General features: G+C 52.1%; 2 protein-coding genes and 1 long non-coding RNA gene across 11 annotated transcripts; 2 read left to right on the plus strand and 1 right to left on the minus strand.

The window, feature by feature from the left end:
- The first annotated feature begins 569 nt into the window (after positions 1-569).
- On the plus strand, positions 570-9,395 carry HPCA (hippocalcin). 3 transcript variants are annotated; one of them, XM_086334927.1, is made up of 4 exons: positions 570-673; positions 3,486-3,883; positions 8,161-8,266; positions 8,389-9,395. In XM_086334927.1, the coding sequence occupies exons 2-4, from the start codon at positions 3,506-3,508 to the stop codon at positions 8,484-8,486; spliced, it is 582 nt and encodes a 193-aa protein (XP_086191053.1). In that variant the 5' UTR covers positions 570-673; positions 3,486-3,505; the 3' UTR covers positions 8,487-9,395. The 3 variants fall into 3 exon arrangements, 2 of the variants coding, with proteins under 2 accessions (XP_086191053.1, XP_086191045.1); XM_086334919.1 differs by lacking the exon at positions 570-673 and adding an exon at positions 975-1,114; XR_015139912.1 differs by lacking the exons at positions 570-673; positions 3,486-3,883 and adding an exon at positions 7,585-7,723 and having other exon boundaries at positions 8,389-8,421.
- TMEM54 (transmembrane protein 54) lies at positions 8,951-16,178 on the minus strand. Of its 7 annotated transcripts, none has more exons than XM_086334943.1 (7): positions 16,016-16,178; positions 13,603-13,796; positions 10,682-10,741; positions 10,341-10,529; positions 10,070-10,204; positions 9,873-9,959; positions 8,951-9,631 (listed from the first exon to the last, which is right to left on the minus strand). In XM_086334943.1, exons 1-7 carry the CDS (start codon positions 16,029-16,031, stop codon positions 9,557-9,559), a joined length of 756 nt encoding a protein of 251 aa, XP_086191069.1. In that variant the 5' UTR covers positions 16,032-16,178; the 3' UTR covers positions 8,951-9,556. The 7 variants fall into 7 exon arrangements, 6 of the variants coding, with proteins under 6 accessions (XP_086191069.1, XP_086191100.1, XP_086191095.1 ...); XR_015139945.1 differs by having other exon boundaries at positions 9,496-9,631; positions 10,070-10,133; XM_086334974.1 differs by lacking the exon at positions 13,603-13,796.
- On the plus strand, positions 15,225-21,498 carry LOC147377633 (uncharacterized). The gene is made up of 3 exons (XR_015139960.1): positions 15,225-15,352; positions 16,520-16,601; positions 21,270-21,498. It is a non-coding gene; the product is annotated as an uncharacterized LOC147377633 (long non-coding RNA).
- The last annotated feature ends 4,636 nt before the right edge of the window (positions 21,499-26,134 follow it).

A 26,134-nucleotide genomic window follows, 5' to 3' on the forward strand; every position in this document is an offset into this window, starting at 1 on the left:
TTCAAGTCCAAGCCCACTCGTTCGCTGTCAGACACTGGAAAATATCATTTAACCTCTGTGAACCTCAGTTTTCTCATCTGTGAAGTGGGACAATAAGGATCACCACCCCTTCCCCGGAAATACTGAAAAAGCAAAATTTGAGCCCAAGATGTTGGACTGTTGCTCAGGCTGGGGGAAGGAGGATGCAGCCACCGTTTTGGCAGGAGAAGCTTTGATAAGGGTTAGCGACTCTGGAAAGGGGCTTTCCTGTCTTCAGGCAGGGGGCCTACACACCTCAGAATTCCCCAGGCTGGAGACGCTCCCTAGCCTTCACTTACTGTAATCCAGTGCAGGCACTGGCTGGGGAGGGAGGGAGAGGATTTCTTGATTGGAGTCGGGGGGAAATGGGAGGGGCAATTTAGGTCGTTGTTAGGAGGTGGGATTCATTCTGAATGGGGTCCTGGGCAGGAGATCGGGTGTGGCAGGCAGGAAATGGGGGCGGTGCTCTCTAAGGCTGAGGTGAGGTAGGGGGCGTGTCTGCTCCCCCCTCCCCACCCCAGACCTCAAAGACTGGAGGCGTGGGCGCTGCCCCTTCTCTGAAGAGCTCCGTTAGTTCTGGAGTTGAGGATTAGGGGCAGGGAGAGTGCCTAACGAACCGCCCAGGATCCAAATTCCGCCCTCGAAGGGACGCCAGGTAGGGACAGGGAAGGCAAGGGGCGGGGCTGTCGGGGCTTATTCTCGGCTTAAGAAAAAGGTCTCTGGGCACTGACCGCCCGCCCCCCCCTACCCCAATTCCCCGCAATCCCCACCCTATTCAGGCTACCTGAGTCCGGATGCTGAGATGGAGACCTCTTGTCTTCGTCCCCCGGCCGGGTGCTGCCTCGAGAGGGCGCCCGCTTCCCTCTCCCCCGCAGGGCGGGGGCGGAGCCTAGACCAATGCTGCCCGCGCTCACAGGGCTGGAGGGAAAGGGGAGGAACGGGGACCCCCCCAGGGGAGGGGCCCGGGGCGAACGCTGCGGGGCGTCTCCCTCGCAGGCCCGCCCCCCGCCCCCCGCCCGCCCCTCAGGCCGCCTCTGCCGCCGCGCGCCGCAGCAGCGCCGCCTTCCCTGCGCAGTCGGTGTCTCCGTGTCGCTGGGTGAGTGGGGGCCGCTCGGCCGGGGCTAGAGGGTGCGAGGAGGGGGCATCCCGGAGGCGGGGGGGCCACGTCCTGGACTCCCCAATCCTGCCGCTCCCGGACCTCCCAGGTATTTTCCCTTCGGGGACCCAGGGAGTGGGGCTGCCCCAGGAAAACGCGCGGCGCTCTCCAGGGTCCTGACCGCCGAGTGGCCAGCCTGGGAGCGGCGTTTGGGCCGCCTCGGGACGCCCCCTCTAGGAGGGGCCACGCGCCCGGCGCTCTCCCAGAGCTGAAAGGATTGAGGCGAGGGCCAGGGCGAGAACTGAGGAGAGGTTTGGAGAGGGTCTCCGAGGCGGGTTTCTTAGACTCAGCTTAGGTCCTTCCCATTTTGGGGACTGGGGGTCTTCGCGGAGACCGCAGAACCTTCTGCCACCCTCGTTTCCAAGTCTTCCAACTGGGAGGGGGGCAACTCTGAGGGTGGCAGGGAGGAGGGGGGCACTGGAAGATCTCTCCTGCCCAGCGCATCTCTCTGCCCCCGCCCAGATGACCCAGTTCCTTGGACCTTGAGGAGGGGACCAAGGGACACACTCGGCCGCCCTGGCCCCTGGCATTTCCTCAGTGTCCTCCCACACACTTGTTCAGTGGGTCCACAGCCTGGGGCAGGAAAGGCTGATTTAGAAAAGAGGGCCACCAACTTACAGAAACATGCGTGTGACACACTGCTTAGGACACACAGAGGTCCTCCAAATGGCCACACAGGCACATCCTCCTGACACTGTGATGGTGCACACCTAGTCACATGCACATATATGCACATGCACAGATATGAATTGAAACATGCAGGGAGATAAATGCAATGCAGAAGCCAGGGACAGACATGCATGCATGAGCACATGCACTCACACACGCTCATACATAAGTGCACATGCACACACAAGGAATCCCCTTCCCCTCTGCTCTATCTCACAGCCCCAGGCTGGGGGGGGGGGCGAGATTCACCTGCATACACCCCTGCATCCCTGCCCAGAACTGCTTGGCTGCCTCCTCTCCAATACCTTCCCCTTAGCCCTCCACAGTCTAACCTCTTGCACTGAGGGAGCCTTTCTGAACTAGATGAAAGGTTAAGTGTTGGGGGATGGTTGATGGCTAGGGGTCTCCCTGGACGAGGGGACCTTCACAGGTCTGAGAAGGGTTGCAGCTCCCTCTCCTGGCACCTGGCACCCTGGGTAAAGAAAGATGGCAAGGGTGTCTGAGGGTCCCACGTGCAGCTGGCCATGTGAGAGGTGTCGGCATGGGAGCTGGCTTATGATGCATTCATGAGACATGTGGGGTCGTGGGCTGGTGTGTCTTGATGCACAGGGTATGGGAGTTGTGTGTGTGTGGTGCTGTGTCAGTATGTATGAGCTGTGGAGCAGAGGGAATGTTGCTGTGTGTGGAGGCATGTTGACCCTGGGTGTGTGTGCTGGGTGCTGGCATGTGAGTGGCAGGGGAATCTGTGTGTGGATTTGGTGAGCTGTTTGGCTTAATAGACATCAGTATGTATTCATTTGTTTACTGTTGGCATCTGGATACCTGTAAATCTCTTTTATTTATTTAACACTTAGGTAGCACTATATGTGCAGGCATCTAAGTTCTTCATATGTATTAACTAATTTAATCCTCACAACAATAATGAGGTAGGTACTATTACTCCCACTTCACAGACAAGGCAGAGTTTAAGGAACTTGCTCAAGGTCACATAGGTGGTAAGAAGCAGAGCTGGAATTCAAACTCACGTGGTCCGGCTCTGGAGCTCAGGCTAATACCTATCTTGTTCTGCCTCTTGTCAAGCACACATGTGTGGGAGGGAGAACAGGTCAGTGTTTGGGTTGCAGGTGTATTTTATGTGAGCAGGTGTATATGACGCCATAGGGGGGCAGTGGGCAGCAGGGAGGAAGATCAGAGGGCCTTTTTGAACCTGGCTGGAAACTCTGGGAGTTAGCACTGTGTCTCCATGGCTGTGTGACCTGATCCAGCTCACCTCATTTCCTTGAGCCTACCTTTTCATCTGTAAAATGGGCTAATCGCTAGGCTTCACTTGTGTGAGGGTGAAGTGGTGTTCTCCTGGGAAGGCTTGGTAGCTGGCACTGAGAAGGGCTTCAGAAAGGTGAGCCCCTTCTCTTCCTCTCTCTCCAGGTCTGTTCCCTGCAGAAGTAAAAGGTCTGGGGAAATGGTGTGGGGCTGACAAAGTGGCAGGGTGCTTGGCAGGCTGTGCGATCTTGGGCCAGCTCCTCTGTCTCTCACTGGGTCAAAGGAGAGCCTGGGGTGGCTTGGGACTTTCTTGGAGTGTTGTCAAAGGGCCAGGAGGGCCTGACTTCTCCTCTTTGTCCTTTGACCCCCCTGGGGGACCCAGGTGGGACTTGGCTCGTGGCCATGGGCAAGCAAAACAGCAAGCTGCGGCCGGAGATGCTGCAGGACCTGCGGGAGAACACAGAGTTCTCCGAGTTGGAGCTGCAGGAGTGGTACAAGGGCTTCCTCAAGGACTGCCCCACCGGCATTCTCAACGTGGATGAGTTCAAGAAGATCTATGCCAACTTCTTCCCCTATGGTGACGCCTCCAAGTTCGCGGAGCATGTCTTCCGCACCTTCGACACCAACAGCGATGGCACCATCGACTTCCGGGAGTTCATCATTGCGCTGAGCGTGACCTCGCGGGGCCGCCTGGAGCAGAAGCTCATGTGGGCCTTCAGCATGTACGACTTGGACGGCAACGGCTACATCAGCCGCGAGGAAATGCTGGAGATCGTGCAGGTGGGCCCCTGGACCCCTCAGAATGCCAGGCGCAGGTCCCAGCAGCTTGCACCCGCCAGCCCTCTTTACCCTCCCAACAGTCCTTGTGGGTAGGCGAGTGGCAGGTGCTCTTCTTATAGCCTATTTTTAAAAGTCTTTAATATGAAGTAATTTCTGATTTAAAGAAAAGTTGAGAAAACTTCCATGTACCCCTTACCCAACTTCACCAATGAACATTTTTATCACATTTGCTTTATCATTATGTGTGTGTATGTGTGTGTGTGTGTGTGTGTGTGTATGTGTGAGATGTTCTGTTGTTCTAAACATGACCCTCTACCCCTGAATACATCAGGATAGATTTCCTAAGAACAAGGACATTCTCTTATATAACCCATAATATGATTATCAAAAGTCAGGACGTTTAACATAGAAACAATGTTATTATCTAACTTACAGACCACATTGAATTCTGCCAGCTATCTCAATAATGTTCTTTATAGCATTTTTTTCCTCGGCCCCAAGATCACACATTGCATTTAGTCATCCCATCTCTTTAGGCCACTTTAATCTGTAACAGTTCCTCAGCCTTCCTTTGTCTTTCAAGACTTGACATTTCTGCAGAGTACAGGCCAGTTGTGTTTCATTGATCCCAACTTACTCAGGAGGAAACAGATGCTCAGAGAGGTAAAGACATTTGCTTGAGATCACACAGACTGTGAATGGGCCACCTGGCTCTGTCGCCCACATTCCATCTGGATCCCCAGCCATCTTCCAACTAATTGATTGAGAGCCCACTAAGAGCCTAGTACTGAGTGAAATGCTTACACCCATAAGCTCAGTACATCCTTACAACAACCCCATGAGGCTCAGAGAGGTGAAGTGGCTTGCCTAACGTCACACAGCACATAAGTGGAGTCAGGTTCAAGTTGGCCAACACTCAGAGCTGCCTCTTTAAAGGAGTCTGACTTCCAATTCTGGAGTTGGCTTCAACTCTTACATAGCTCATCTGTAAAATGGGGATGGTGAGGCATATCTCACAGGGCGACTTAAGGACCTGTTAGGAATGTCCTTTCTTAGTACAAATTTAAGTATAGCATGTTAGCTTTATGTCAAAAATCTTCTAGGGTGCCCATCTCCTCAGCACGTTGAGGTCCATCAGAGATCTGGTTCTATTTTACCTAGTCAATTCCTTGTTCACTTTTTTCCTGAGCCTCTGTTTCTTCACCTGTAAAATGAGGGTGTTAACCCCTACTCCCCAGGCTATTGTGGGTATAAAGCAAGATGGGAAAGCTAGCAGAGGGCCTGGCAGATATCTGGTTCTCGGTAAACATTAGTAATTGTCAGTTGTTGTTTTCTCTTCTGCACATTCTCCACTCCAGCTGGAATGGCCTTTCCAACATCCTCAGAATGTGCTACTTTGTACACGCTCTTGTTCCTTTTCCTTCTGTCTCTCTGAATCCCTTCCCTTCTGGTCCCTCAGCACTGCTGACTGCCCCCCTCCCAACTCATCCAGTCTCTATTGGACTTTTGACTTTGGCTTCTGGGTCTGCTCTCTCCAGCTAGAATAGGATGGGCTACCTTGGGATGTGGTGTCTTCCCTATGTCTATTACTAGGGAAAAGGCTTAATGAGTGTCAGTAACTCCCCTGGGCCAGGCAATAACTCACTAGTTGATGGATAGTGGGGAGTTCTCAGGGTCCTGGTGGAAGGGTTGGGGTAGCCAGGGTGGTGGACAATCTCTCAGGGATTGGGCAGCAGGTCAATACCAGCCAATCCACATGAATGTCCATGTTTTACCACATAGTGTGGTTGCACTGGTGTACACTGGTAAATCTCAGCCTTGCTGGAAGCTCCAAGCCCAGGGCATTGGTCAAGCCAGCACCATTCTCTGGACATCCTCAGGATCCCTTCCAGACTGGCCTCTGCTATTTAGACAGATCCTGGTTTTTTTTACAGCAGCCCAGGGGACCCAGACAGCCAGTGCAGACAGAACTCTGCAAACCCTAGTGACTGATTAATTACAAGTTGGCTCCAGTGAAACAATGAATGAGCAGTAATTCCAGACAATTAATTAGGAAGCCCAGGAGAAGGCCAGTCACCGGGGAGCAGTCACTCTCTAAGTCACTCACTCAGTCCTTCTCAGGACCCAGCCCTGAGCCAGGTGGTGGGCATACTAGAAGGGAAGAGATCTTGCCTCAGTCTCTTGGAGCCCCCATTCTGCTGGGAGAGACAACTGTGCAGGCCACACAGACCAGCTCAGGACAGGGGTACAAAGGTGATTTGAGAGTCCAGGGAAGTAAAGGGCAGGGAAGACCTGAGGATGTGGTGAGTGAGTAATGATTATAGTATAAGCTGCTGTTTACTGACCACTGACTGCAGCCAACTACGTAAATTATCTCATTTAATACTCTGGATGGTACAAATGAGGGAGATATGATTACTCCCTGTTTTACAGATGAGGAAACTGAGGTTATATACTTGTCCAAGGCTACAGAGCAAGTGATTAGTAGAACCAAGATGCTATTCCTGGTCAACCTTACTTCAAAGACCCTGTTTTGAGGGGTCGTTAGCACTCCAAAATCATCTATCCAATGACTAAGAGGGAGAGGGTTCTAATCTGGTCTCTGCCATCAGTTTCCTTTCTGAGTCTCAATTTCTTTTCTGGAAAATGGGGATCTCAGTACCTGCTTTTCAGGGCTATTGCAAGGGTGAGAATAAAGTATGTAAAAGTACCTTGCACATAGTGGGTGTCTGTAAATGGTAGCTAGTATTATTGTTCCAGGCAGAGGCTATAAAACCTGAAAGGTGGAGGGGTATCTGGATATGGCAAAATCATCTACTAGGGGAAGCCTGATGGTGGAGAGCAGGGACCAGAGTGTGAAGTGCCTTGAATGCCAAGGGACTAATGTTTGGACTTGGTAACAGGGCAGTGGGAAGTGCCAGTGGCTTTTAAAGAGGGGAGTCCCTGCCAGATGCCAGGCATCCTGCTAAATTCTGCAGGTCTGGGTACTTTGTTCTTATCTGTATGCTGGGGGTAAGGAGCAAAGGCAAAGAAGTACTTCTGGAGAGGGGTCCCCAATGGAGGCGCTAGGGCAGCATATGGGCCCTGACCCAGCATGCATCAGAGAAGGCCTCCCTAAGAAAGCACCATGTAAGCTGAGTCCCAAGGAGGAGTGGGAGGCAGCAGAAGGAGCGTGGGGCAGCATCCAGAAGGAGCTGGGTGCACGGCAGGCCTGGAGGGAGGCCTGTGTATCACGGGAACGTGGGGGCGGCCCTGGGCTGGGGACGTGGCAGTGGAGATCTGTGTTTGGAAAGAGTTTTCAGAGGTGGCCCTGGGAACAGACCCGAGAGAGGCCGGAAGAGACCACTGCGGAGACCAAAGCTGGATCTGAAGCTAGGGAAGTTTATGGTCTGGGAGAAGAAGGAAGACTTCTCGGAGGAGGTGTCAGTAGCAAAAAGCTGGCAGACTGAGGCGACCAATCTGGGTCCCTGAGCTCCGGGACTGCGGGACCCAGCCCACAGGCCAAGTCCTACGTGCTCTGTGTACATTTAGCGCAAAACCCCTCCTTCGAGTCGCCTCCGTAGCTCCTGTACCTGGCGGCTGCGGTCCTCCGCCCAGCCACAGCCCAGGCTGTCCCCGCCCCCGACTGATGGTCCGTGCGTTTATTTGCATAACATGCCCCGCCCCCTGTGGGCCTAGTCGCCTCCCGCCCTCCAGCCCTTAGGGCGGCCCTGCGCCCCCTGCCAGCCACAGTCGCATCGCAGTCCAGTGCCACCCGCTCCTGCCCAGCGCTCCCTGTCGACCATCGAGGGCGGGCCACCCGGAGCCCCGAAGTTTCTGAGAAGCGGCTCTTCTAACCTGGTGCTTAACTGGGAACCTTCGGCGTCTGGCACAAACTCCTTAGCTGGGAGTCCCGGACCCTTCGCCATCTGGGCCCCGATGTCCTCCAACATCTCTCCTGACCCCCTGCTTTCAGCCAGCCCCTGTGCCCACTCAGAGCTGCCCTCTGCGAGGCCTTTGTGCATGAAAATTCCTTTGCCAGCAATTCGTTTCCCACCGAACGCTCCAGAGGAACTTGGTCAGGGACCGACCGCTCCCATAGCCCCCTCTTCCGGGAAGCCTTCCCGGTCACTCCTTCCAGAACCCCCCAGCTCCCCACGCCTCCGCCGGTCCCTCTCCGCCTCACCTCGTTGGGAGCGGTGATCGTCAGCGCACCTGCGGGCGTTTTTGGACATAGTTGAGGGTGGAGAGCTCAGGCAGGCTCCCCTTACGCTTTGCCTTCCCCACCCGCCCCCCAGGCCATTTACAAGATGGTTTCGTCCGTGATGAAGATGCCGGAGGACGAGTCGACCCCGGAAAAGAGGACCGAGAAAATCTTCCGCCAAATGGACACAAACAACGACGGTGAGGAGGCAGGGGCGGGCGCGGCGGGCACCACTCCCACTTCCTATGCCGCAGCTCTGCTCGGCCACCCCTAGCTGCTGTTGCCTTCTCCCCCCTTCATTGCTCCCCGCCTCGCCCCGCAGGCAAGCTGTCCCTGGAGGAGTTCATCCGCGGGGCCAAAAGCGACCCGTCCATCGTGCGTCTGCTGCAGTGCGACCCCAGCAGCGCCTCCCAGTTCTGAGCGAGAGGAGCCAGGTTTCCCCTCCCTGCCTTCACTGACCCTCTCCCGGCTCTCAGCTTCCTCGCCCTTGTGTCTATCCAGGCTGGGGGGCAGATGGCCACCCCCAGGGTCTGCACTCTGGTGGGGAGCCTATGGGGAATGGAACCCTGCTGTCCCCCCCCCCCACCCCGAGGCCCAAGCCAGCAAGTGGTTAGCACCCTCGCCCCAACCCACCACCCTATCCATCCAAGAGGCAATATCAGCCTTCCGCAATGATCGAGACAAGGGTTCTGGCCTGGTCTGCCCCTCAGAGTCAGCCTTCCCTTACCTAGATATCAGGACTTAAGCCACTCTCCCCTCCCCTGTATCCCCCACCCCCCAGCCATGAGGCCAGACTTCGTCGCCCAACCATGGGGCAGGCTCCCCCACCTCCACCCCGACCCTTGTAGATCTCAGCCTTGGTGGAGCTGGGAATCGCACCCAGGTAAGGAGCTTGTCTTTTTATTTGGAGGGGAGAGAAGGATTCCAGAGGCCTAGAGGCTTGAGGAGAAACCATCTTTGAGCCATCCTTCCTGGCAGGAGGGCCTTAACTCCGCCTGCTCCTGCCCTTGTTGGCCTGGAGGCCCTGATGCAAGAGGGAAACCTCCTGTTTCCGGCCCCCAAGCTGTGAGGCCCAGGATCCTACGCCTACGTTTTGGCATTCTGATGAACACAGACCCATGGACCCCTCTTTGTATCTCTCAGATACACACACAGACCTACAGACAGACAGGCAGACACAATTGGAAACCCCCCACCCCAACCCCAAAGCGTCCTGTATGGAAAAGAAGAACAGACCCCCCTGGCCGCACCCCTCCCCCGCTGCATGCGCCCACGTGGAGCATCTCTGTTCTTTTTAATGACTTCAGAATAAAGTCTCCTTTCAGTGCAGCGGGCTGGGTGGCCGGAGGAGAGGGGTGAAAACCTCACCCGGGTCCTGGAGTAGTGGCCATTGAGCCCTCTTGGCTGGTTCCAGGAATACTGGCCTGATCGCACTGTGGACTTGGTTGCAGGGCCCCAGCGGCCACGGGGCCTGGATGAGGCATCAGCTGTCAGAGAGTCATGGGCCCGGAGCTAGTGCGGCTTGGCAGGTCAGGGTCCTCCACGGGCTCTGGACTCTCCTGCATCTGTGGAGACACCAGAGGCTGCCAGGCTGGCTGGGGCTGGGTTTGGATGTCAGGACATCCAGGAAGTGGGAGGAGGGGAGGCCTGAGAGGATCTTTGGGGTGAAAGGATACCATTACTCTCTACTATGCAAGAGCGAGGCCATATGCCTGCAGTGCGCCCAGTTCCTGTCCAGACACCTCTCCCCCTGCTCAAGACTCATCCTGGGGCTCAGGAGAGCCAAGTGTCAGCTGTGTGACTTACCTGGGAGAGCTGAGTTCTCTGAGCCTCTGTGTTCTCCCTTTTGTCCTGGGGGAGAAGACTGTTGCCCCAGTTTTCAAGGTGGGGGCCCTTTACAGAGGGGTGGGGGCAGATCAGCCTAAGCCCCCCAGCAGGGGCTCCCAGGGGATATGGGGGAGTTTTTAGGGCTGGAGGGGAGGGTGCTGGATAGCATGCCTTACCATGTGATGGCTGCTTTTCCCCAACCAGGGCCTCAGTTCCAGCACCTGGTAGGCGAGCTGGGCGCTGCGGACAGCAAACACACTCTCTGCCACACAGAACAGTAACGAGATGCCCCAGAGACACAGGCTGGAGCTCTGCAGGGTGGGGAAAGGGGCAGAGATGGTCACCTGGGGTTGGGGAGTGAAGGGCGGGACTCCAAGAACCCTTCCCACCTCTGATGAGCCCCTGGTTGCCCCCCTCCCTTCCCCCAGCCCAGGCCTAAGCACTTACGTAAATGCGTGTAGGGTCGAAGGGACAGTCGGGTGCCAGTGCCAGGCGTTCGGGGCCCCCAAAAGTGCAGGCGGCCAGCAGTGCCCGGCCCTGGGTGGCAAAGGTCATGGCGATCGAAGCCAAGAGGCCGAGAGCACAGGTCAGAGAGAGAAGGGCACAGGCCACACTCGAGCTAAACACTGTCCAGCGCTAGATGGAGAAGACCACTGGTCATTGGACATCAGGCCTGGCCCCCTGGGCAGCTCTAGCCCCCGTGGGGTTACGCCCTCCAAGCAGGCCAGACCCTTGGCGGTAGCTGCTGTCCCAACCCCCGCAGACCCATCCCAGGAGGTACCACGTACCAGGGGGATGCTGGGGAGGTAGCGTGACAACACGATGACTGAAATGCCTGAGGTGATGACCTGTGGGGGAGACTCAAGTCAGCTCTGCCCCCTCCCCTCCTGGGGGAGAATGGGCAGGGGGGCCGGCCGCTCTCCAGTAAAGAGTCCATCATCGCCCACTCTAGCCCTTCAAACCCCTACCCCCTGCTTAGCTTTGATCTCACTTCCTCCATCTGTTTAGGGGCGCTGTCTCTTCATGGTCCAGCCCCGAAGTGACGCTTCTAAAACACTGTCACCCCCTGCCTACAACCTTCCCTGACTCCCCACTGCCTACAGCTATATTTCTCAAACCTCTGTATCTCAAGGGTCATAGAGGCACGTCACAGGATATACATGACATGTCTCCCTGGAGTGGAAAAGGTTTTGGAAGAAACTAAGTAACTTGACTGGCAAGGAAGTAAAAAAACAACATTGTTATTTTAAAATAGACTAGTACTTTTGCCTGGAGAATCCCATGGACTGAGGAGCCTGGTAGGCTGCAGTCCATGGGGTCACTAGAGTCAGACACGACTGAGCGACTTCACTTTCACTCATTGGAGAAGGAAATGGCAACCCACTCCAGTGTTCTTGCCTGGAGAATCCCAGGGACGGCGGAGCCTGGTGGGCTGCCATCTATGGGGTCGAACAGAGTCGGACATGACTGAAGCAACGCAGCAGCAGCAGCAGGACACTTTATGGAGTAGAATTCCAAATCCCTAGGAGAAGGCAATGGCAACCCACTCCAGTACTCTTGCCTGGAAAATCCCATGGACGGAGGAGCCTGGTGGGCTGCAGTCCATGGGGTCACTAGAGTCAGACACGACTGAAGCAACTTAGTGGCAGCAAGAATATGTTAAACTCTCCCAGGCTCTCAGTGACCTGGCCCTGTCCCACCAGTTTCTCAACTCCACCCTGGGCCAGGCTCTTCCCTCATCACCCTGGATATGGACACCCACGCAGGGCCTGGCCTTGATGCCAGCTACACAGCGCCTTCTCAGGAACACCCTTCCGGCTCCTCTTCACCTGCTTGGGTTCTTCCTCCTGCAGGCCTCCCTAAACAGCCCTGGTCCCAATAGGTGGGGTGACTCCACTATTAAGCCCACCAGCTGCCTTCTGGATCTTTTGGGTTCCACTCAGCCAGACTCCTTCCTTCAGTCCCCTCACTTTATCAGGCCTGGGCTGGACCCACAGGAGGCAGCTTAGACTCTGGAGGGCCCAGTAATGCCTATAATTTGCTGTGCAGACACAAGAAAGTGCCTCAGACTCTCTGGGCAAACTAAGTCTGCTCAGCAGAATGAGCTCATTTGACAGTCAGAATGACACTGACTTTGGTGTAGGTCACATTGTTCACATCTAGGGTGGCTTCTTTGTATCAGCAGGAGGTTGAGTGAATCCCTGAGTCTCAGTTTCCTCATCTGTAAAGTGAGGATAAGAGCGGCCCCGTGTTGCAGGGAACTGTGGGGATTACTTGAGGAAATAAGAGCACAGCTGAAGTGGTCCACCCCAGAGCCCATCTCTGGTGGACCTTCAACCCTGGGCTCACTGCCTTTCTCACAAGGCTGGTCAGAGGAACAAAGTACAATAACACACTACACGTATCTGCACGGCCTAGCTCTATCCCACTGACAGAGGCTCTTCTACTTGCTGGGGCTTCTGATCCTCACTTATCCAAGGCTTGGGGCAGCAAGCTATCTAAGCGTCACTTTGCAGGGGAGGGAGCAGGCTTAGAGGGAGAAAGAAGTCCCTCAGCCAGGAGGTGGCAGGGATGGAACTCGGACACTGATGTGACAATGTTCCCCAAAGGCTGCTGACAGCTGGGAAAGGGTTTTGTGAACTTGAGAATACCAGACCCCTTCATTCTTATATTCATCGACCAGGTACTGACATCCGGTCATAACCACGGCTTCTATTTATTGAGCCCGTATTATAGTCCGGGGCTTCCCTGATGGCTATGCCTGCAGAATCTGTCTGCAGTTCCGGAGACCTGGGTTCAATCCCTGGGTCGGGAAGATCCCCTGGAGAAGGGAATGGCAACCCACTCCATAATGCTTGCCTGGAGAATCCCATGGACAGAAGGCCTGTCAGGCTACAATCCACAGGGTCACAAAGAGTCGGCCACTACTGAGCGAGACTAACACTTTCATTTTCACTTCATTATGAAGGAGTGGGTAGCTATTCTCTTCTTCAGGGTATTTTCCCAATCCAGGGATCAAACTCAGGTCTCCTGCATTGCAGGCAGATTTACTGTCTGAGCCACCAGGGAAGCCCATTTTATGATAGTCCGGGCCTAATGCTAAAGCTCCTGCCAAATTGGCTTTTTCAGTGTCTCCAGAGGAGACCATATCCATTCCCACCTCTACACCTTTGCATCTGCCATCCTCTATGCTTGAAATGCCATCCCAGTTTCCTTTCCTACCTGCTGGCCCCAGCAGGCTTCCTATCCGGGTTATGGTAACTGTAGCATATCATCTTTGAATTCCTATTCATCCATTAAGACCCAGCTCGGGGGCCTCCACCTCTGTGAATACTCCCAAGCTGAGCTGATGCTCCTTCCCTCTGTCCAACAGTGCCTTGACTATTTCCCTATTGCAGTAATAATCCTTGCTCGCAGTAGTGAGTGCTAACTATGTACCAGGCACTGTGCTCAGCACTTTATGTGGATGATCGCCTTCAGTACTCATCAGGACCCTCTCAGATGGACAGTGTTACCATCCCCATTTTATAGATGAGGAAGCTAAGGCAAAGAGAGCTTGAGTGACTGGTCTGGTTGGTAGTGGTGGAATAGGGGTGAGTGCTCAGGGCTCTCTGCCTGCACACTCCAGGCTGTGGGTGGGGACTCATCAAAGACCCTGCCAGCCCCTGCCAGCCCCCTCCTGCCAGTCATCCTCCCAGCCTGGCCATACCACGATGGCAGAAGTGACAGAAAGGATGTCGACCACGCAGTACTGCAGAGCCACAGCGTCATTGGGGGCAGCCACGTAGCGCAGCACGGTGCCGTGGAGGAGAGCGGCTGCGATGAAGCTCACGTGGCCCAGCACGACCAGCACCAGCCCGGTCTTCATCAGTACCTTCCGGAAGTCACCCACGCTCAGGCCACCTGGGAGGGACAGCCACATCAGGGCCATGGGTGGGACTCATTCCGCTGGGCAGAGGAGGAAACTGAGGCCCTGGCAGGAGTGATGGACATTAGGTTCTAAATCTATTTCTGGATGATTCGGGGCCAGTCTTCTCTGAGTCTCAGTTTCCTTATCAGGGAAAGGGGTTCACATTACTTTCATGGGAATCCTTGGATCTCTAAGGTTGGAAAAGCATACAGGTGGTACTTAATAATAAGGGGTAATAGTCTTTGTTAGTGTTCAGGGTCATGAGTGGCACAGTCAGGATTTGAACCCAGGTCTCTAGCTCTAGACCCATAATCCTCTAAGCTTTGCATCCCCTGATTTTTTTCATCCATACATTTGTTACATCAGTGTTCACTGAATGCCTGTTCCATGCCAGGCCCTGAGGCACCATAGAGAGCTTGATGGTCGCTGGTCTAAACGCCAGGGAGCCCCCAGTTCACTGGTCAGGGATCAGGTACTATGCAGGACTCAGTTTGGTGGATAGGACCTGGCACATAGTAGGGACTCAGCTCACAACTGCTGAACAGACTCAGGGTAAGAAACTCAAGCTTCTGAGTCTCCATTTCCCCATCTACAAAATGGGAAGAATAACCCTTGTTTCCCAGTGGGGAAAGAGGGTCCCCATGAGAAGATAGACGGGAAAGGAGGGCATACCCTGGGTGCAAGGGCACTGGGCAGGGACACAGCAAGGTAGGGAGGCTGGGGTCAAAAGAATGTCGTATGCAAATCCTATCTGAGCGCCCACAGGTGGCTGCTCAGCTCCCATCTGCACACCCCCCAGGACCAGGGAGTCCTCCTCGCAGCTGTTCCAGATAGCTGGAATGTGCCCTGTGGTGCCTGGCTCTGCATATGATGGCCCCTGGACCCACCAGCCCCTTCACTCTAGCCAGCTCTGTGAGACCGAAAGACTGGCCTGGCCCCTAGAACTAAACAAGCCCCCCCTTCTTCCTTTAGCTGCTCTGTGTGGAGCCTCTGAGTCCCTTTCCAGATCTCGATGTCCCCATCGGTGGCAGAAGGGCGGATTGGGTCATATTTCATATATGGGGGTTTTGCAGAAAGAAAGGAAAAAAGGGAGTGTGAGGTAGGAAGGAAGGAATCCCTGGATTGGATGTTCTTGGGGGCCCTGTGCCAAGAGGAGGCCCCCAGGGAGCAGGGAGGGCTGGAGCTCCTCAGTCACAGCCCCTCTTTGACCCCCCACCAGCCTCTCTCCTTTCTGGGCCCCAGTTTCTTTCCCCAGAGGTAGAATGGGAAGGGGTTGGCCTAGCCGGTTTCTGAGACCCCTGCAGCCTGCAGGATGCTCTGGAACTATACCAGATCTAGGAGGAGAGGTCAGACGAAGGGCGGGACAGCCACCGCGGGACTGGATGGCGTCATGAAGATTAAGTGCTGGTCAAACAGGAAGGGGCATGGCAGCCTTGTCCCAGGAGCCTGACCCACTTCACTCGGTCCACCCACCTCCCTGGCCACCCAGACACACCAACTGGGCTCATGAGCAACAGCATCCCAGGACCAAGACTTCGTCAAATCGGAGGTACAGTGCCAGCATGGGGCTGTGCTTGGAGCACTGGACAGAGTCTCGGGGCAGTCCTGCTCAGGAAGGTCCTAGGAGGGGTTGCTACCCTCAGCACTTTACAGATGAGGAAACCGAGGCTCGAAAGTTCTCTCGGTTAGAGAGTAGGGATTCCCCAGATCTGTCCTGTGACGGCGAACAGCATCACTGTGTCCAGGGAGTGAGGGGAGGGGACCCGTCTGTCTCATTCCTCTGTATGGATCTGGGGAGCAGAGGGTAGGGAAACCGGAGCCCTTTGCGAGGCTAAGGGAGCCAAGGGCAGGCAGCCTCAGGCTCAGAACTCCCTGGGCTCTGGATACCCCTCCCTCCGCTCTGGCTTCTGGGGAGCGGGCGCTGCTTTCCTCCCATCTGGGGGAAGGGGTCCCTCCTCCGCAAGAAAGGAGAGTGCAAGCGGGCAAGGTGCGACTCCACCTCGGGAAGATACCAGCAGCCCGCCTCTCGCCGGCTCAGTGCGGGGAAACTGAGGCCCAGAGCAGAAAGTGACCAGCAGAGAAGGTGGCCTGGACCGCGGGGGTTTCCGGGCGCCCACTACAGTGCTCCGCCCCTGCGGGAGGACTTGGGGCGGCGTCGGGCCTCTCGAGCCGTCCCCCGATCCCTACCCCTACCCCCACCCCCGGCGCTCACCCAGGCGGAGACACATCTTGGCTCCGGCGCCGCGTCTCCGCGGCGGCTTCAGCAGGGCTCCATCCCGGGCCGCAGCCGCCGCGCGCCCTGCAGAGCCCGCGCCGCGCCCACTTCCCGCCGGGAGCCCCGAGCTCCCGGCGCCCGGCCGGCCTCCCTTCCCGTCACTCCCCGGACGACCCGGCCCCGGGAGAGCCCTAGCGCCTCATTTACATCCTGGGCCGGTCCGACCGGCTGGACAACCCCTCCAAAGCCCGCCAGGCTGATTCACAGCGCTGGCCCCACCCACCTGCGCCGGCCTCGGATGCCGGCCAGCTCCCGGCCACCGACTCCTCCAGCCCACCCCATTCCAGGGATGCCCATTTTACAGATGGAAACAGGCTCAGAGGAGCTGCGATCGTCCTGGCTAGCGAGTGAGATGGGGGCCTGGTGCTTGGTTGTCCTGACGGGTGGGCACATGACAGGAAAGCCCCTGGGTGAAGGCTGGGAATCCACTTCTTTCTATAGGGTGGGGAAATGCCACGGTGAGTGATGAAAGAGAGCTACCTAGAGAATTGGGGACTGACCTCGACCTGCTGCATGAACGCAGGTAAATCACATTTCCTGCTGCCCCGGCCCAGGATCCTTCTGTGCCCCACACTGAACAAGCCACTTTACTTGTGGGGTGTGGTTGGAGACGGTCTCTGTTTTCTCAGAAAATCCAGGATAATAATTCTTGTCCCCTAAGGAGATCAGCCCTGGGATTTCTTTGGAAGGAATGATGCTAAAGCTGAAACTCCAGTACTTTGGCCACCTCATGCGAAGAGTTGACTCATTGGAAAAGACTCTGATGCTGGGAGGGATTGGGGGCAAGAGGAGAAGGGGACAACAGAGGATGAGATGGCTGGATGGCATCACTGACTTGATGGACGTGAGTCTCAGCGAACTCCGAGAGTTGGTGATAGACAGGGAGGCCTGGTGTGCTGCGATTCATAGGGTCACAAAGAGTCGGACACGACTGAGCGACTGATCTGATCTGAAAGTCGTGAAAGTCGCTCAGTAATGTCCCACTCTTTGTGACCTGATGGAGTGCAGCCGGCCAGGCTCCTCTGTCCATGGAATTTTCCAGGCAAGAGTACTGGAGTGGGTAGCCATTTCTTTCTTCAGGGGATCTTCCCTACCCAGGGATCAAACTTGGGTCTCCTGCACTGCAGGCAGATTCTTTACCATGGGAGCCACCAGGGAAGCCCCGAGTTGTGGTGAAGTACAAAAAAGGGATGAGAAAGCACTTTGCAAACCCTCCAGAGTATGTTTACAGACAAAGTGCAGAGCTAGCAGGAGCACATAATAGGAGCTGTACTATTCCTGGCTGCTGGTTACTGTGCCTCTTCAATGTACCAGCATGACCTCCTCCTTTGTTTCATCCTCAACATGTAGAAATGGATGCAAGCAAGAGTGTCCAGGGGAAGTGGTGGAGTAGAGGGTCTCTGTGCTCACATTCTCTAATGTGGCAGGGCTGTGGCTGCCTGCCTGTGCTCTTGGCCCTCGGGCAGGCCTCTGGGAAGCACTTTTATGGTCTCCAGGCAGCATCAGTTCACAGTCTGCACCCCGCACCCCCCTGGTCAGTGGCCTTGAGGGCAGGAACTGGCTTGATGCATCTAACACCAGCTATCCACTGATGCCTGTGCCTTGTGTGCAGGGCACACAAGTTACAGATGACCAAGTCCATCTCTCAGGGGCTGCCCTGGAGAGTGCGTGTGGTCACTGCAAAGCCAATGTCAGATCTCACTCGTGTGCATGTATGTGGCTCCCCTATCCGTGTCAGGCAGTCCCCTTGACACTGAGCACATTTGGGGCACTCTGGAATGGGGCTGGAGACCCAGACGTTTTAAATGTCATTGCTTACAAACGAATAAAAGAGAGTTCTCTCTTTCTAACCTTAGACCAATACTGAGAGTTAAATATTATTACTCCATTTTACAGATGAGAAAATTGAGGCCTAGAAAGGTAAAGTGGCTTTTCAAATAGCATTCATTGGGTATCAATGGTAGAACTGAGACTTGAATCCAGATCTATGTAACTCTGAAAGCTGCTTCTGAGTGAGGTGGGGGGACGAGAGGTCGTAGTCTCCAGGGAGTAGGCCTACTCCCTGGGACCTCTGAGGAGGGAACCACCCACCTTTTACTCCTCTGACCCAGTTTCCTGGCCACGGCCCAGCCTTAGCCGCCTGAAGTTATCACCACTTCTCTTCCTTATTGCCAAGTGGCCAAAGTCCATTCATCTGAGTTGCCCAGTGTCCCCTGCCTGTGCCCCACCCTTCTGCACACTGGCCTAGGTTTCTGGGGTTCTGGGAAGAAGCCTAGACTAGAGAACTAGCCCCCTGTGCTCCACCAACTCACTATGACACTCTGGGAGCTCACTGTCCTTCTCTAAGCCTCAGTTTTCCTATCTGTCAAATGGAGATAGTGATAGCCTTCTCAGATTTCTGAGGGATAAAATGACTTGAGAGATATGAGAGTGGGTTGAAACCTAGCCAGAGAAATACAAATAGACATTCTCTCTCTTCCTAGAGCGTTTAACAACCAGGTGTGGCCTAGTACACTCAAATTGGACTCTGGGTCCTCCCCATAGGGCTGCTCAGCTGGGAAGGGGTTCAGGCTTCCAGTCCCTGAGTGAGTCCTCTTCACCTTAGGAAGGCTTTTCCCTCCCTGATTATTAGAACAGTTCTGCCTGTAAGTAGAACGATCACACACACACCCTACCATATTCAGTTTTGTGCGTGTGTATATACACACACACACAAAACAAAAAGCCAAGTGATCAAGCTTGTCTGAGAGGAGGAGGTGGTTGAAGGGGACTGAGGCTTGTTTACAATGCCCAAGTCTCCATGGTGTGAATGAGGAATTTGTTATTCTTTGTATTTTTTCCACCTTTTACCTTTCTATTTATTTTATTTATGTATTCTTTTATTTTTAGACCATCCCGAGTTTGTGTGGGATCTTAATTCCCCAATCAGGGATCAAACATCACCCCCCAACCCCACCCTCCCCACACTGGATGTGTGGAGTCCTAACCACTGGAGATTTTTTAAAAAGCTTATTGTAGAAAACTTAGAGGAAAAACAGGAAAGTATAAAGAAAAAAATTGGAGCTACTCATAACCTTCTCTGCCCCACAGATAACCATGGTTCACATTTTGGAGGATGTTTTCCTAAGTGCCTATGTAATTTTCTGCTTCTCTGTGACTCCTGCCACCCCTCCTCTGCCACCCGTTCTCATCGCCTTGGTCTGTTGCCCTCCGTGTCACTGACTTCTATCTATCAAGGACTTGGGTTTCCAGATCTAGATCTGGCAGTCATTCCTCATGTTCTGCTCATCCATGTGAAGGACCCTCTAATACCCTCCCTTTGACCTTCATCATGACCTCAGTTATTCCCTCCGGGTTTAGGTTTTGAATGGTCCCTTTTGAAATCTCAGCCTCGAGCATCCCACAAAAGCCTCTCTTGCAGCGCATCTGTCTTTTGACTCCCATGGCCTTGTACTCTGACCTCCCAGAGGACACTGGCCTATTCTGCTTTCTTCTGTTCAGTTTACCCCCTCCTGGCCTCTTCACACCAAACTTACATCACAAGGTTGAGCATCTAGTGAGAAGTATAGGAGACTTGGACTTGGGCCAGGATGGTGGCTGTGAAGATGGAGAGAAGAGGGGAGAAGTAAGACTTATGATTCGGATGCATGTTAAAATTTGAAAAGCCCTGTTCTGAATCCACTCGCCTCATTCCTGCTCTCAGTCACTCCTCCAGCTCCACATGGACCACACTTCATCTCTCATCCTCTTCATTTCTGCCAAGTCTTTCCCATCAGCCAATAAACATACCCAAGTCTCTTCTATTCTAAAAAAAACACACGTTCCCTTGGCTCCCTTTACGTTTCTAGTTACTGCTTTTTAACTTTCTCTCCCTTCCTCGCCAAACTTCTGGAATGAATTATCTTTACATGCTGTTTCCATCTTCTCGACTCCCATCTCCTCCCCAGTCCACAGCTGTGCGATTCGGCCCTCCGCTGGAAGAGCCCTCATCTAGGTCACCAGCGACTGCCGACCACGCTGAAGCCACATTTCAGTCCCTAACTTACTCCCCACACTCTTGTTACGCACCTCCTTCCTGGATTTCCTCCTACCTCTGGTTATTCCTTCTCAGTCTCCATTTTGGACTTTTTGTCATCAGCTCAACTCTTAAATGTTGGTATTCTTTTGTATCCTTTCTGCTTCCTCTATGGGTCCCATTGGTTATTTTATGCAGTCTCATGGCTCCCCTTTTATTTAATGATTCTCCCAGACTAGAGAGCTTCCTTGAGGATCAGACGTAAATATCCAGTGATTTTGCCTCTCCGCCTGGGTGTCCAGTCACCTCATGCTGAACATGTACCAACTTTCCCCCAAACTGCTTCTTGTGTTTTCCATTTGAGTCGGTGGCATCACAATGTACGCAAGCCAAAAACCTGGGAGTCATTCTCTACTCCTTCCTCTCTTTCTATATAAGTCAATTGTCAAGTCCCGCGGGTTTACATCATAGATATTTCTGTAACTAGTGCTTCCTCCTTGTCTCTGCTACTACTGTCCTCGTTCATGCAGCATTTCTTCCCCCCAGCTGGTTTTTCATACTACTGAGTAATCTTCCTAAAGTATAAATCAGATCATATCACTCTTCTTATTTTTTTTAGGATTTGGAAAGATCCAGTCTGGTTTTTTTTTCTTGGTAGATTTTACTTATTTATTTTATTTTTGGCTGTGCTGGGTCTTTGTTGCTGTTTGGGCTTTTTTTCTCTAGTTGTAGCAAGGTTGGGGAGGCCACTCTCCAGTTGTGGTGGGCGGGCTTCTCATTGCAGTGGCTTCTCCTGTTTCCAAGCATGGGCTCTAGCTTTCGCGGCTTGAGTAGTTGCAGCTCCCAGGCTCTAGAACACCGGCTCAGTAGTTGTGGCACACGGGCTTCGTTGCTGCTCGGCATGTGGGATCCTCCCTGACCAGGGATTGAACCCGTGTCTCCTGCATTGGCAGGCAGATTCTTTACCACTGAGCTACCAGGGAAGCCTGATCATGTCACTCTTCTGCTTAAATTCAGTAACATAAAAGAAATTAAGACAAATAAATGGAAAGACTTCCCGCATTCATGGATTATAAGCCTTAATATTATTAGGATAGCAATTCTCTCCAAACTGATCTACAGATTCTCTGCAATCTCTCTCAAAATCAAAGTTGCCGCTTTTTTTTTTTTTTGCAGATATTGACAAGCTGATCCTAAAATTCATATGGAAATGCAGAAGTCTAGAATAAGCCAAAATATCTTGAAAAGGAAACAAATTGGAGGAATCACATATTTCAATTTCAAATTTTACTATTATATAAAGCTAGAGTGATCAACGCAATGTAGTGCTGGCAAAAGGCATAATAATTCAATGGAATAGAATTGGGAGACCAAAAATAAAGATGCCAAAAATAAAACAGAAATAAAAATACACATGGTTGGCTAATGTTTAACAAGGGTACCAAGATGATTCAAGGTAGACAAAAATGTGTTTTCAACAAATAAAGCTGGGACAACTGTGTATCCATGTACAAATAAAATTGGTCTCTTACCTTATACCACATGCAAAAGTGAACTCCATGAATCAAAGACCTAAAGATCAGTGCTAAAACAACAAAACTATTCAGGCATAAGTCTTTGTGACCTTGGATTAAGAATGGTTTCTTAGATATGACACCAAAAGCACGAAGAAAAGATAGAGAAGTTTGACTTCATCAAAATTTAAAACTTCCGTACTTCAAAGGACATTATCAAGAAAGCCAACCCACTGACTGAGAGGAAATATTTGCAAAGCATATGACTGATAAGGGTCTAGCATCCAGCATACTATTAACATACTAAAGAACTATTAACAACTCAACAGTAAAAACAGGCAACCGAAATGTAGGCAAGGGATTCAAAGAGACATTTCTCTAATGAAGGTCTGCGTGTGTGTGTGTGTGTGTGTGTGTGTGTGTGTGTGTGCTTACTGTCCAACTCTTTGTGACCCCATGAGGAGCTCGCCAGGCTCCTCTGTCCATGGGTTTCTCCAGGCAAGAATACAGGAGTGGGTTGCCATTTCCTCCTCCAGGGAATCTTCCTGACCCAGGGACTGAACCTATGTATCCTGCATTTGCAGGCAGAGTCCTTACCACTGAGCCACCGAGAAGCCTAAATAGAAGGTATACAGATGGCCAATAAGCACATGAAGATACTCATCATCATTGGTCAGTAGAAGAATTCAGATAAAATCTATAATTAGATAATTGAGGTCGTGGAGACATTGGAGCCTTCAGGTACTGCTGGTGGGAATGTAAAATGGTCCAGGTATTTTGCAAAACCTACGTACGTACTCAAGAGACATAAAGACATATATTCACACAAAAAAATTGTACTTGAATGTTCAGAGCAGCTTTTCTCATAATTATAGCACTACATCCAGAATAGGAACCCACACTCTCTGCCTTCTTCCCCATTATCATAAATGAAGTCTTCTTGCTCCTTTCTTTTTAAAAAATATTTTATTTATTTATTTTATTTTTGGATGAGCTGAGTCTTTGTTGCTACCCTTGAGCTTTCTCAGGCTGCAGAGAGCTGGGCTACTCTCTAGTTTCAGAGGCCGTGCGTCACGTGGGCCTCTCACTGCGGTGGCTTCTCTTGCTGTGGAGCCCAGGCTCTAGGGCAGGTGGGCTTCAGTAGCTGGGGCTCAGGCGCTTAGTTGCCCCATGGTATGTGGAATCTTCCCAGACCAGGGATCGAACCCAGGTCCCCTGCATTGGCAGATGGCTTCTTCACTGCTGGGCCATTAGGGAAGACCACTTTTGCTCCTTTCCAAGACTGAACTCTCTCCATATCAATGGATCACTCCAATCAATGCCCAAACTGCTGTGTATCTCCCTCTTCAAACAATACAAAGCAAAACCTTCCTGGACTCTACCTGCCTTCCAGTCACCACTCATTTTTCCACTCCCTTCCTACTTTTTCAAATCTCATCACTCTTCAACCCATTCATTCTCTGTGGGCTTCTAACTTCAGCACTCTACTGAACCTGCTCCTGCCGCGGACATGCATGTTTTCCACGTTGCCAGAGCCAGCAGTCACTCTTCTGTTCTTATCTTAGATGTCTCAGTAATAGTCAAGCAAGGTCATTACTACATCTTGCTTAAAACATGCTTCTGTGACTCTGCACCCTTCAGAGTTTCCTCCTACTGCTGTAGATGTTCATTCTTCGTCTCTTTTGTTTATATATGATTTTATTTATTTATTAATTTTGGGCTGTGTTGGGTTTTTGTTGTTGCAAGGGCATTTCTCTAGTTACGGTGGGTGGGGGCAGTGCACGGGCTTCTTATCATGCTGGCTTCTCTTGCTGCGGAGTTTGGGCTCTAGGGTGAGCTGGCTTCAGTAATTGTGGCCCGCTGGCTCTGGAGCACAGGCTCGACAGTTTTTGCTCAGGGGCTCAGTTGCCCCATGGCATGATCCTCCCTGACCAAGGATCAAACCCGTGTCCCTTGAATTGGCAGACAGATTCTTTACCACTGAGCCACCAGGGAAGCCCTGGTCTTTTAGTTGATTTCCCTCTCCTGGATTTGGACCTCTAAGTCTAGTTTTCAATTCCCCATTCTGAGGTCAAACCCTTGACCTCGTCATTTTCAGTTACCATGCTAACTCTAAGACCTTATGTTTCAGCACTCTGACATCCTTCTCCTATCTTTCCAGCTTTGTTGTTCAGTTGCTAAGTCATGTCTGACTCTTTGTGACCCCATGGACTGCAGTATGCCAAGTTCCTCTGACCTCTATTATCTTCTGGAGTTTGTTCAAATTCACGTCCATTGAGTTGGTGATGCTATCTATCCATCTCATTCTATGCCCCCTTCTTTCGCCTTTAATCTTTTCCAGCATTAGGATCTTTTCCCGTGAGTTGGCTCTTCACATCAGGTGGTCAGAGTATTGGAGCTTCAGCTTCAGCATCAGTCCTTCCAGGGAATATTCAGAGTTGATTTTCTTTAGGATTAACTGGTTTGATGTCCTTGCTGTCCAAGGGACTCTCAAGAGTCTTCTCCAGCACCACAGGTTGAAAACATCAATTCTTCGGCACTCAGCCTTCTTTGTGGTCCAACCCTCACAACTTTACATGACTACTGGAAAAAACATAGCTTTGACTATACAGACCTTTGCTGGCAAAGTGATTTCTCTGCTTTTTAATATGCGGTCTAGGTTTGTATAGCTTTCTTTCCAAGGAGCAAGCATCTTTTAATTTCATGGCTGCAGTCATTGTCTGAAGTCACACGGCCACGCTCTGTGGCACATGGATCTTAGTTCGCCAACTAGGGATCATACCTCTGCACCTTGCATTGAAATCACCAAGTCTTAACCACTGGACTGCCAGAGAAGTCCCTCTCTTTTTTTCTTTCAAGGTGCCAAAGTAGATTGTCTCAGGATTTTTGCTATTACTCTGTCCTCAAATCTTCAGGGAGGTTTTCTCTGTCTCACCATCTAAATCAATGCTGTCTAGGAGAAACTTTTGCCATCATGGCAAGGCTCCATATCTGTACTGTCCAATACGGTGGCCACTGGGTTTCCCTGGTGGCTCAGCAGTAAAGAATCCCTGGGTCAAGAAGATTCCCTGGAAGAGAAAATGGCAATCCACTCCAGTATGGTGGCCACTAACCACACAGGGTTATCAAACACTTAAAATGTGGCTATTGTGACTGAGAAACTGAACTATTTAATTTACTTAATTAAAAAATTTAAATTGAAACAAGCAAGGGGGTTTGTGGATACCATATTTAACCATGAAGGTAAATTACCCCCAAGTCACTTTCTGTTAAACTATCCAGTTTTCTTTTATTTTTGCCCTTAATTTCAATGGGAAATAATTCACATCTATCACTATATAAAGCTTAAGGACTACAGAGTTTTACTTTCTCCAAGGCACTTTTCTCTAGGTGAAGTAACCTTATTCATTTATTGATTTATTTTCTGCTCTTTCTATGAGAATGTGGCCATATGAGAGCAGAGGCCTTGGGTATCTCATATAAAACTCATCACCCAAAATCCAGGGCCTGGGGACTTCCCGGGTGGTACAGTGGGTAAGAATCCTCCTGTCTACAGTGGGGGAAGGAGAGAGTGGGGCGAATGGAAAGTGGCGTCGACATAAATACACTCTCATGTGTAAAATGGGTAGCTGTTGACAAGTTGCTGTGTAACACAGGGAGCCCACCCTGGTGTTCTGTGATACCTAGAGGGGTGCGAGGCTCAAGAGGCAGGTGATATATGTATGTAATTATGGCTAATTTGCATTGGTGTATGGCAGAAACCAACACAACATTGTAAGGCAATTTCCTCTCAATTTAAAATAATTTTTTAAAAAGAAAGGAATCCTCCTTTCCAATGCAGGGAACACTGGTTCAATCCCTAGTCCAGGAAGATGCCATGCGCTGTGGCACAACTAAGCCAGAGTGCCCAGCTACTAAGGTCTGTCCGCCCTGGAGCCTGTGCTCCGCGACAAAAGAGAGAAACCACTGCAATGAGAGGCCCATACGCGGCAGTGAGGAGTAGTCCCGCTCTTCGCAGCTAGAGGAAGTCCGTGCATAGACCCTGCCTAGCCAGAAATCAAAACAAATGACAACAACAAGGAAGAGCTCAAGACCCAGATTGGTGTCAGGGAAATGCAGGTGCGTGATTTGTTGTTTTTTGGCCCTCAGTCGTGTCTGACTCTTTGTGACCCCATGGACTGCAGCACACCAGGCTTTCCCGTCCTTCACTATCTCCCTGAGTTTGCTCAAACTCAGTTCCATTGAGTCAGTGATGCCATCCAACCGTCTCATCCTCTATCACCCTCTTTTCTTCCTGCCCTCAATCTTTCCCAGCATCAGGGTCTTTTCCAAAGAATGGGCTCTTCACATCATGTGGCCAACATATTGGAGCTTCAGCTTCAGTATCAGTACTTCCGATGAGTGTTCAGGGTTGATTTCCTTTAGGGCTGACTGGTTGGATCTCCATGCAGTCCAAGGGACTCTCAAGAGTCTTCTTCAGCACCACAGTCCATACATGACTACTGGAAAAACCATAGCTTTGACTAG

This window comes from Bos grunniens, chromosome 2 (genome assembly GCF_055505025.1).
Source record: "Bos grunniens cultivar Pamir isolate PY7600 chromosome 2, Bosgru_T2T1.0, whole genome shotgun sequence".
In the NCBI taxonomy this organism is placed as follows: Eukaryota; Metazoa; Chordata; class Mammalia; order Artiodactyla; family Bovidae; genus Bos; species Bos grunniens.

Excerpts from the sequence above, each read along its gene's own strand:
- TMEM54 (XM_086334943.1), bottom strand. Across the intron at positions 10,530-10,681 it reads ACCTCCCCAGCATCCCCCTG|CGCTGGACAGTGTTTAGCTC; the intron begins GTACGTGGTACC and ends TTCTCCATCTAG. Across the intron at positions 10,205-10,340 it reads TCGACCCTACACGCATTTAC|AGCTCCAGCCTGTGTCTCTG; the intron begins GTAAGTGCTTAG and ends CCCACCCTGCAG.
- HPCA (XM_086334927.1), top strand. The coding sequence starts at position 3,506 with ATGGGCAAGCAAAACAGCAAGCTGCGGCCGGAGATGCTGCAGGACCTG. Across the intron at positions 3,884-8,160 it reads AAATGCTGGAGATCGTGCAG|GCCATTTACAAGATGGTTTC; the intron begins GTGGGCCCCTGG and ends CCCGCCCCCCAG. Across the intron at positions 8,267-8,388 it reads AATGGACACAAACAACGACG|GCAAGCTGTCCCTGGAGGAG; the intron begins GTGAGGAGGCAG and ends CTCGCCCCGCAG.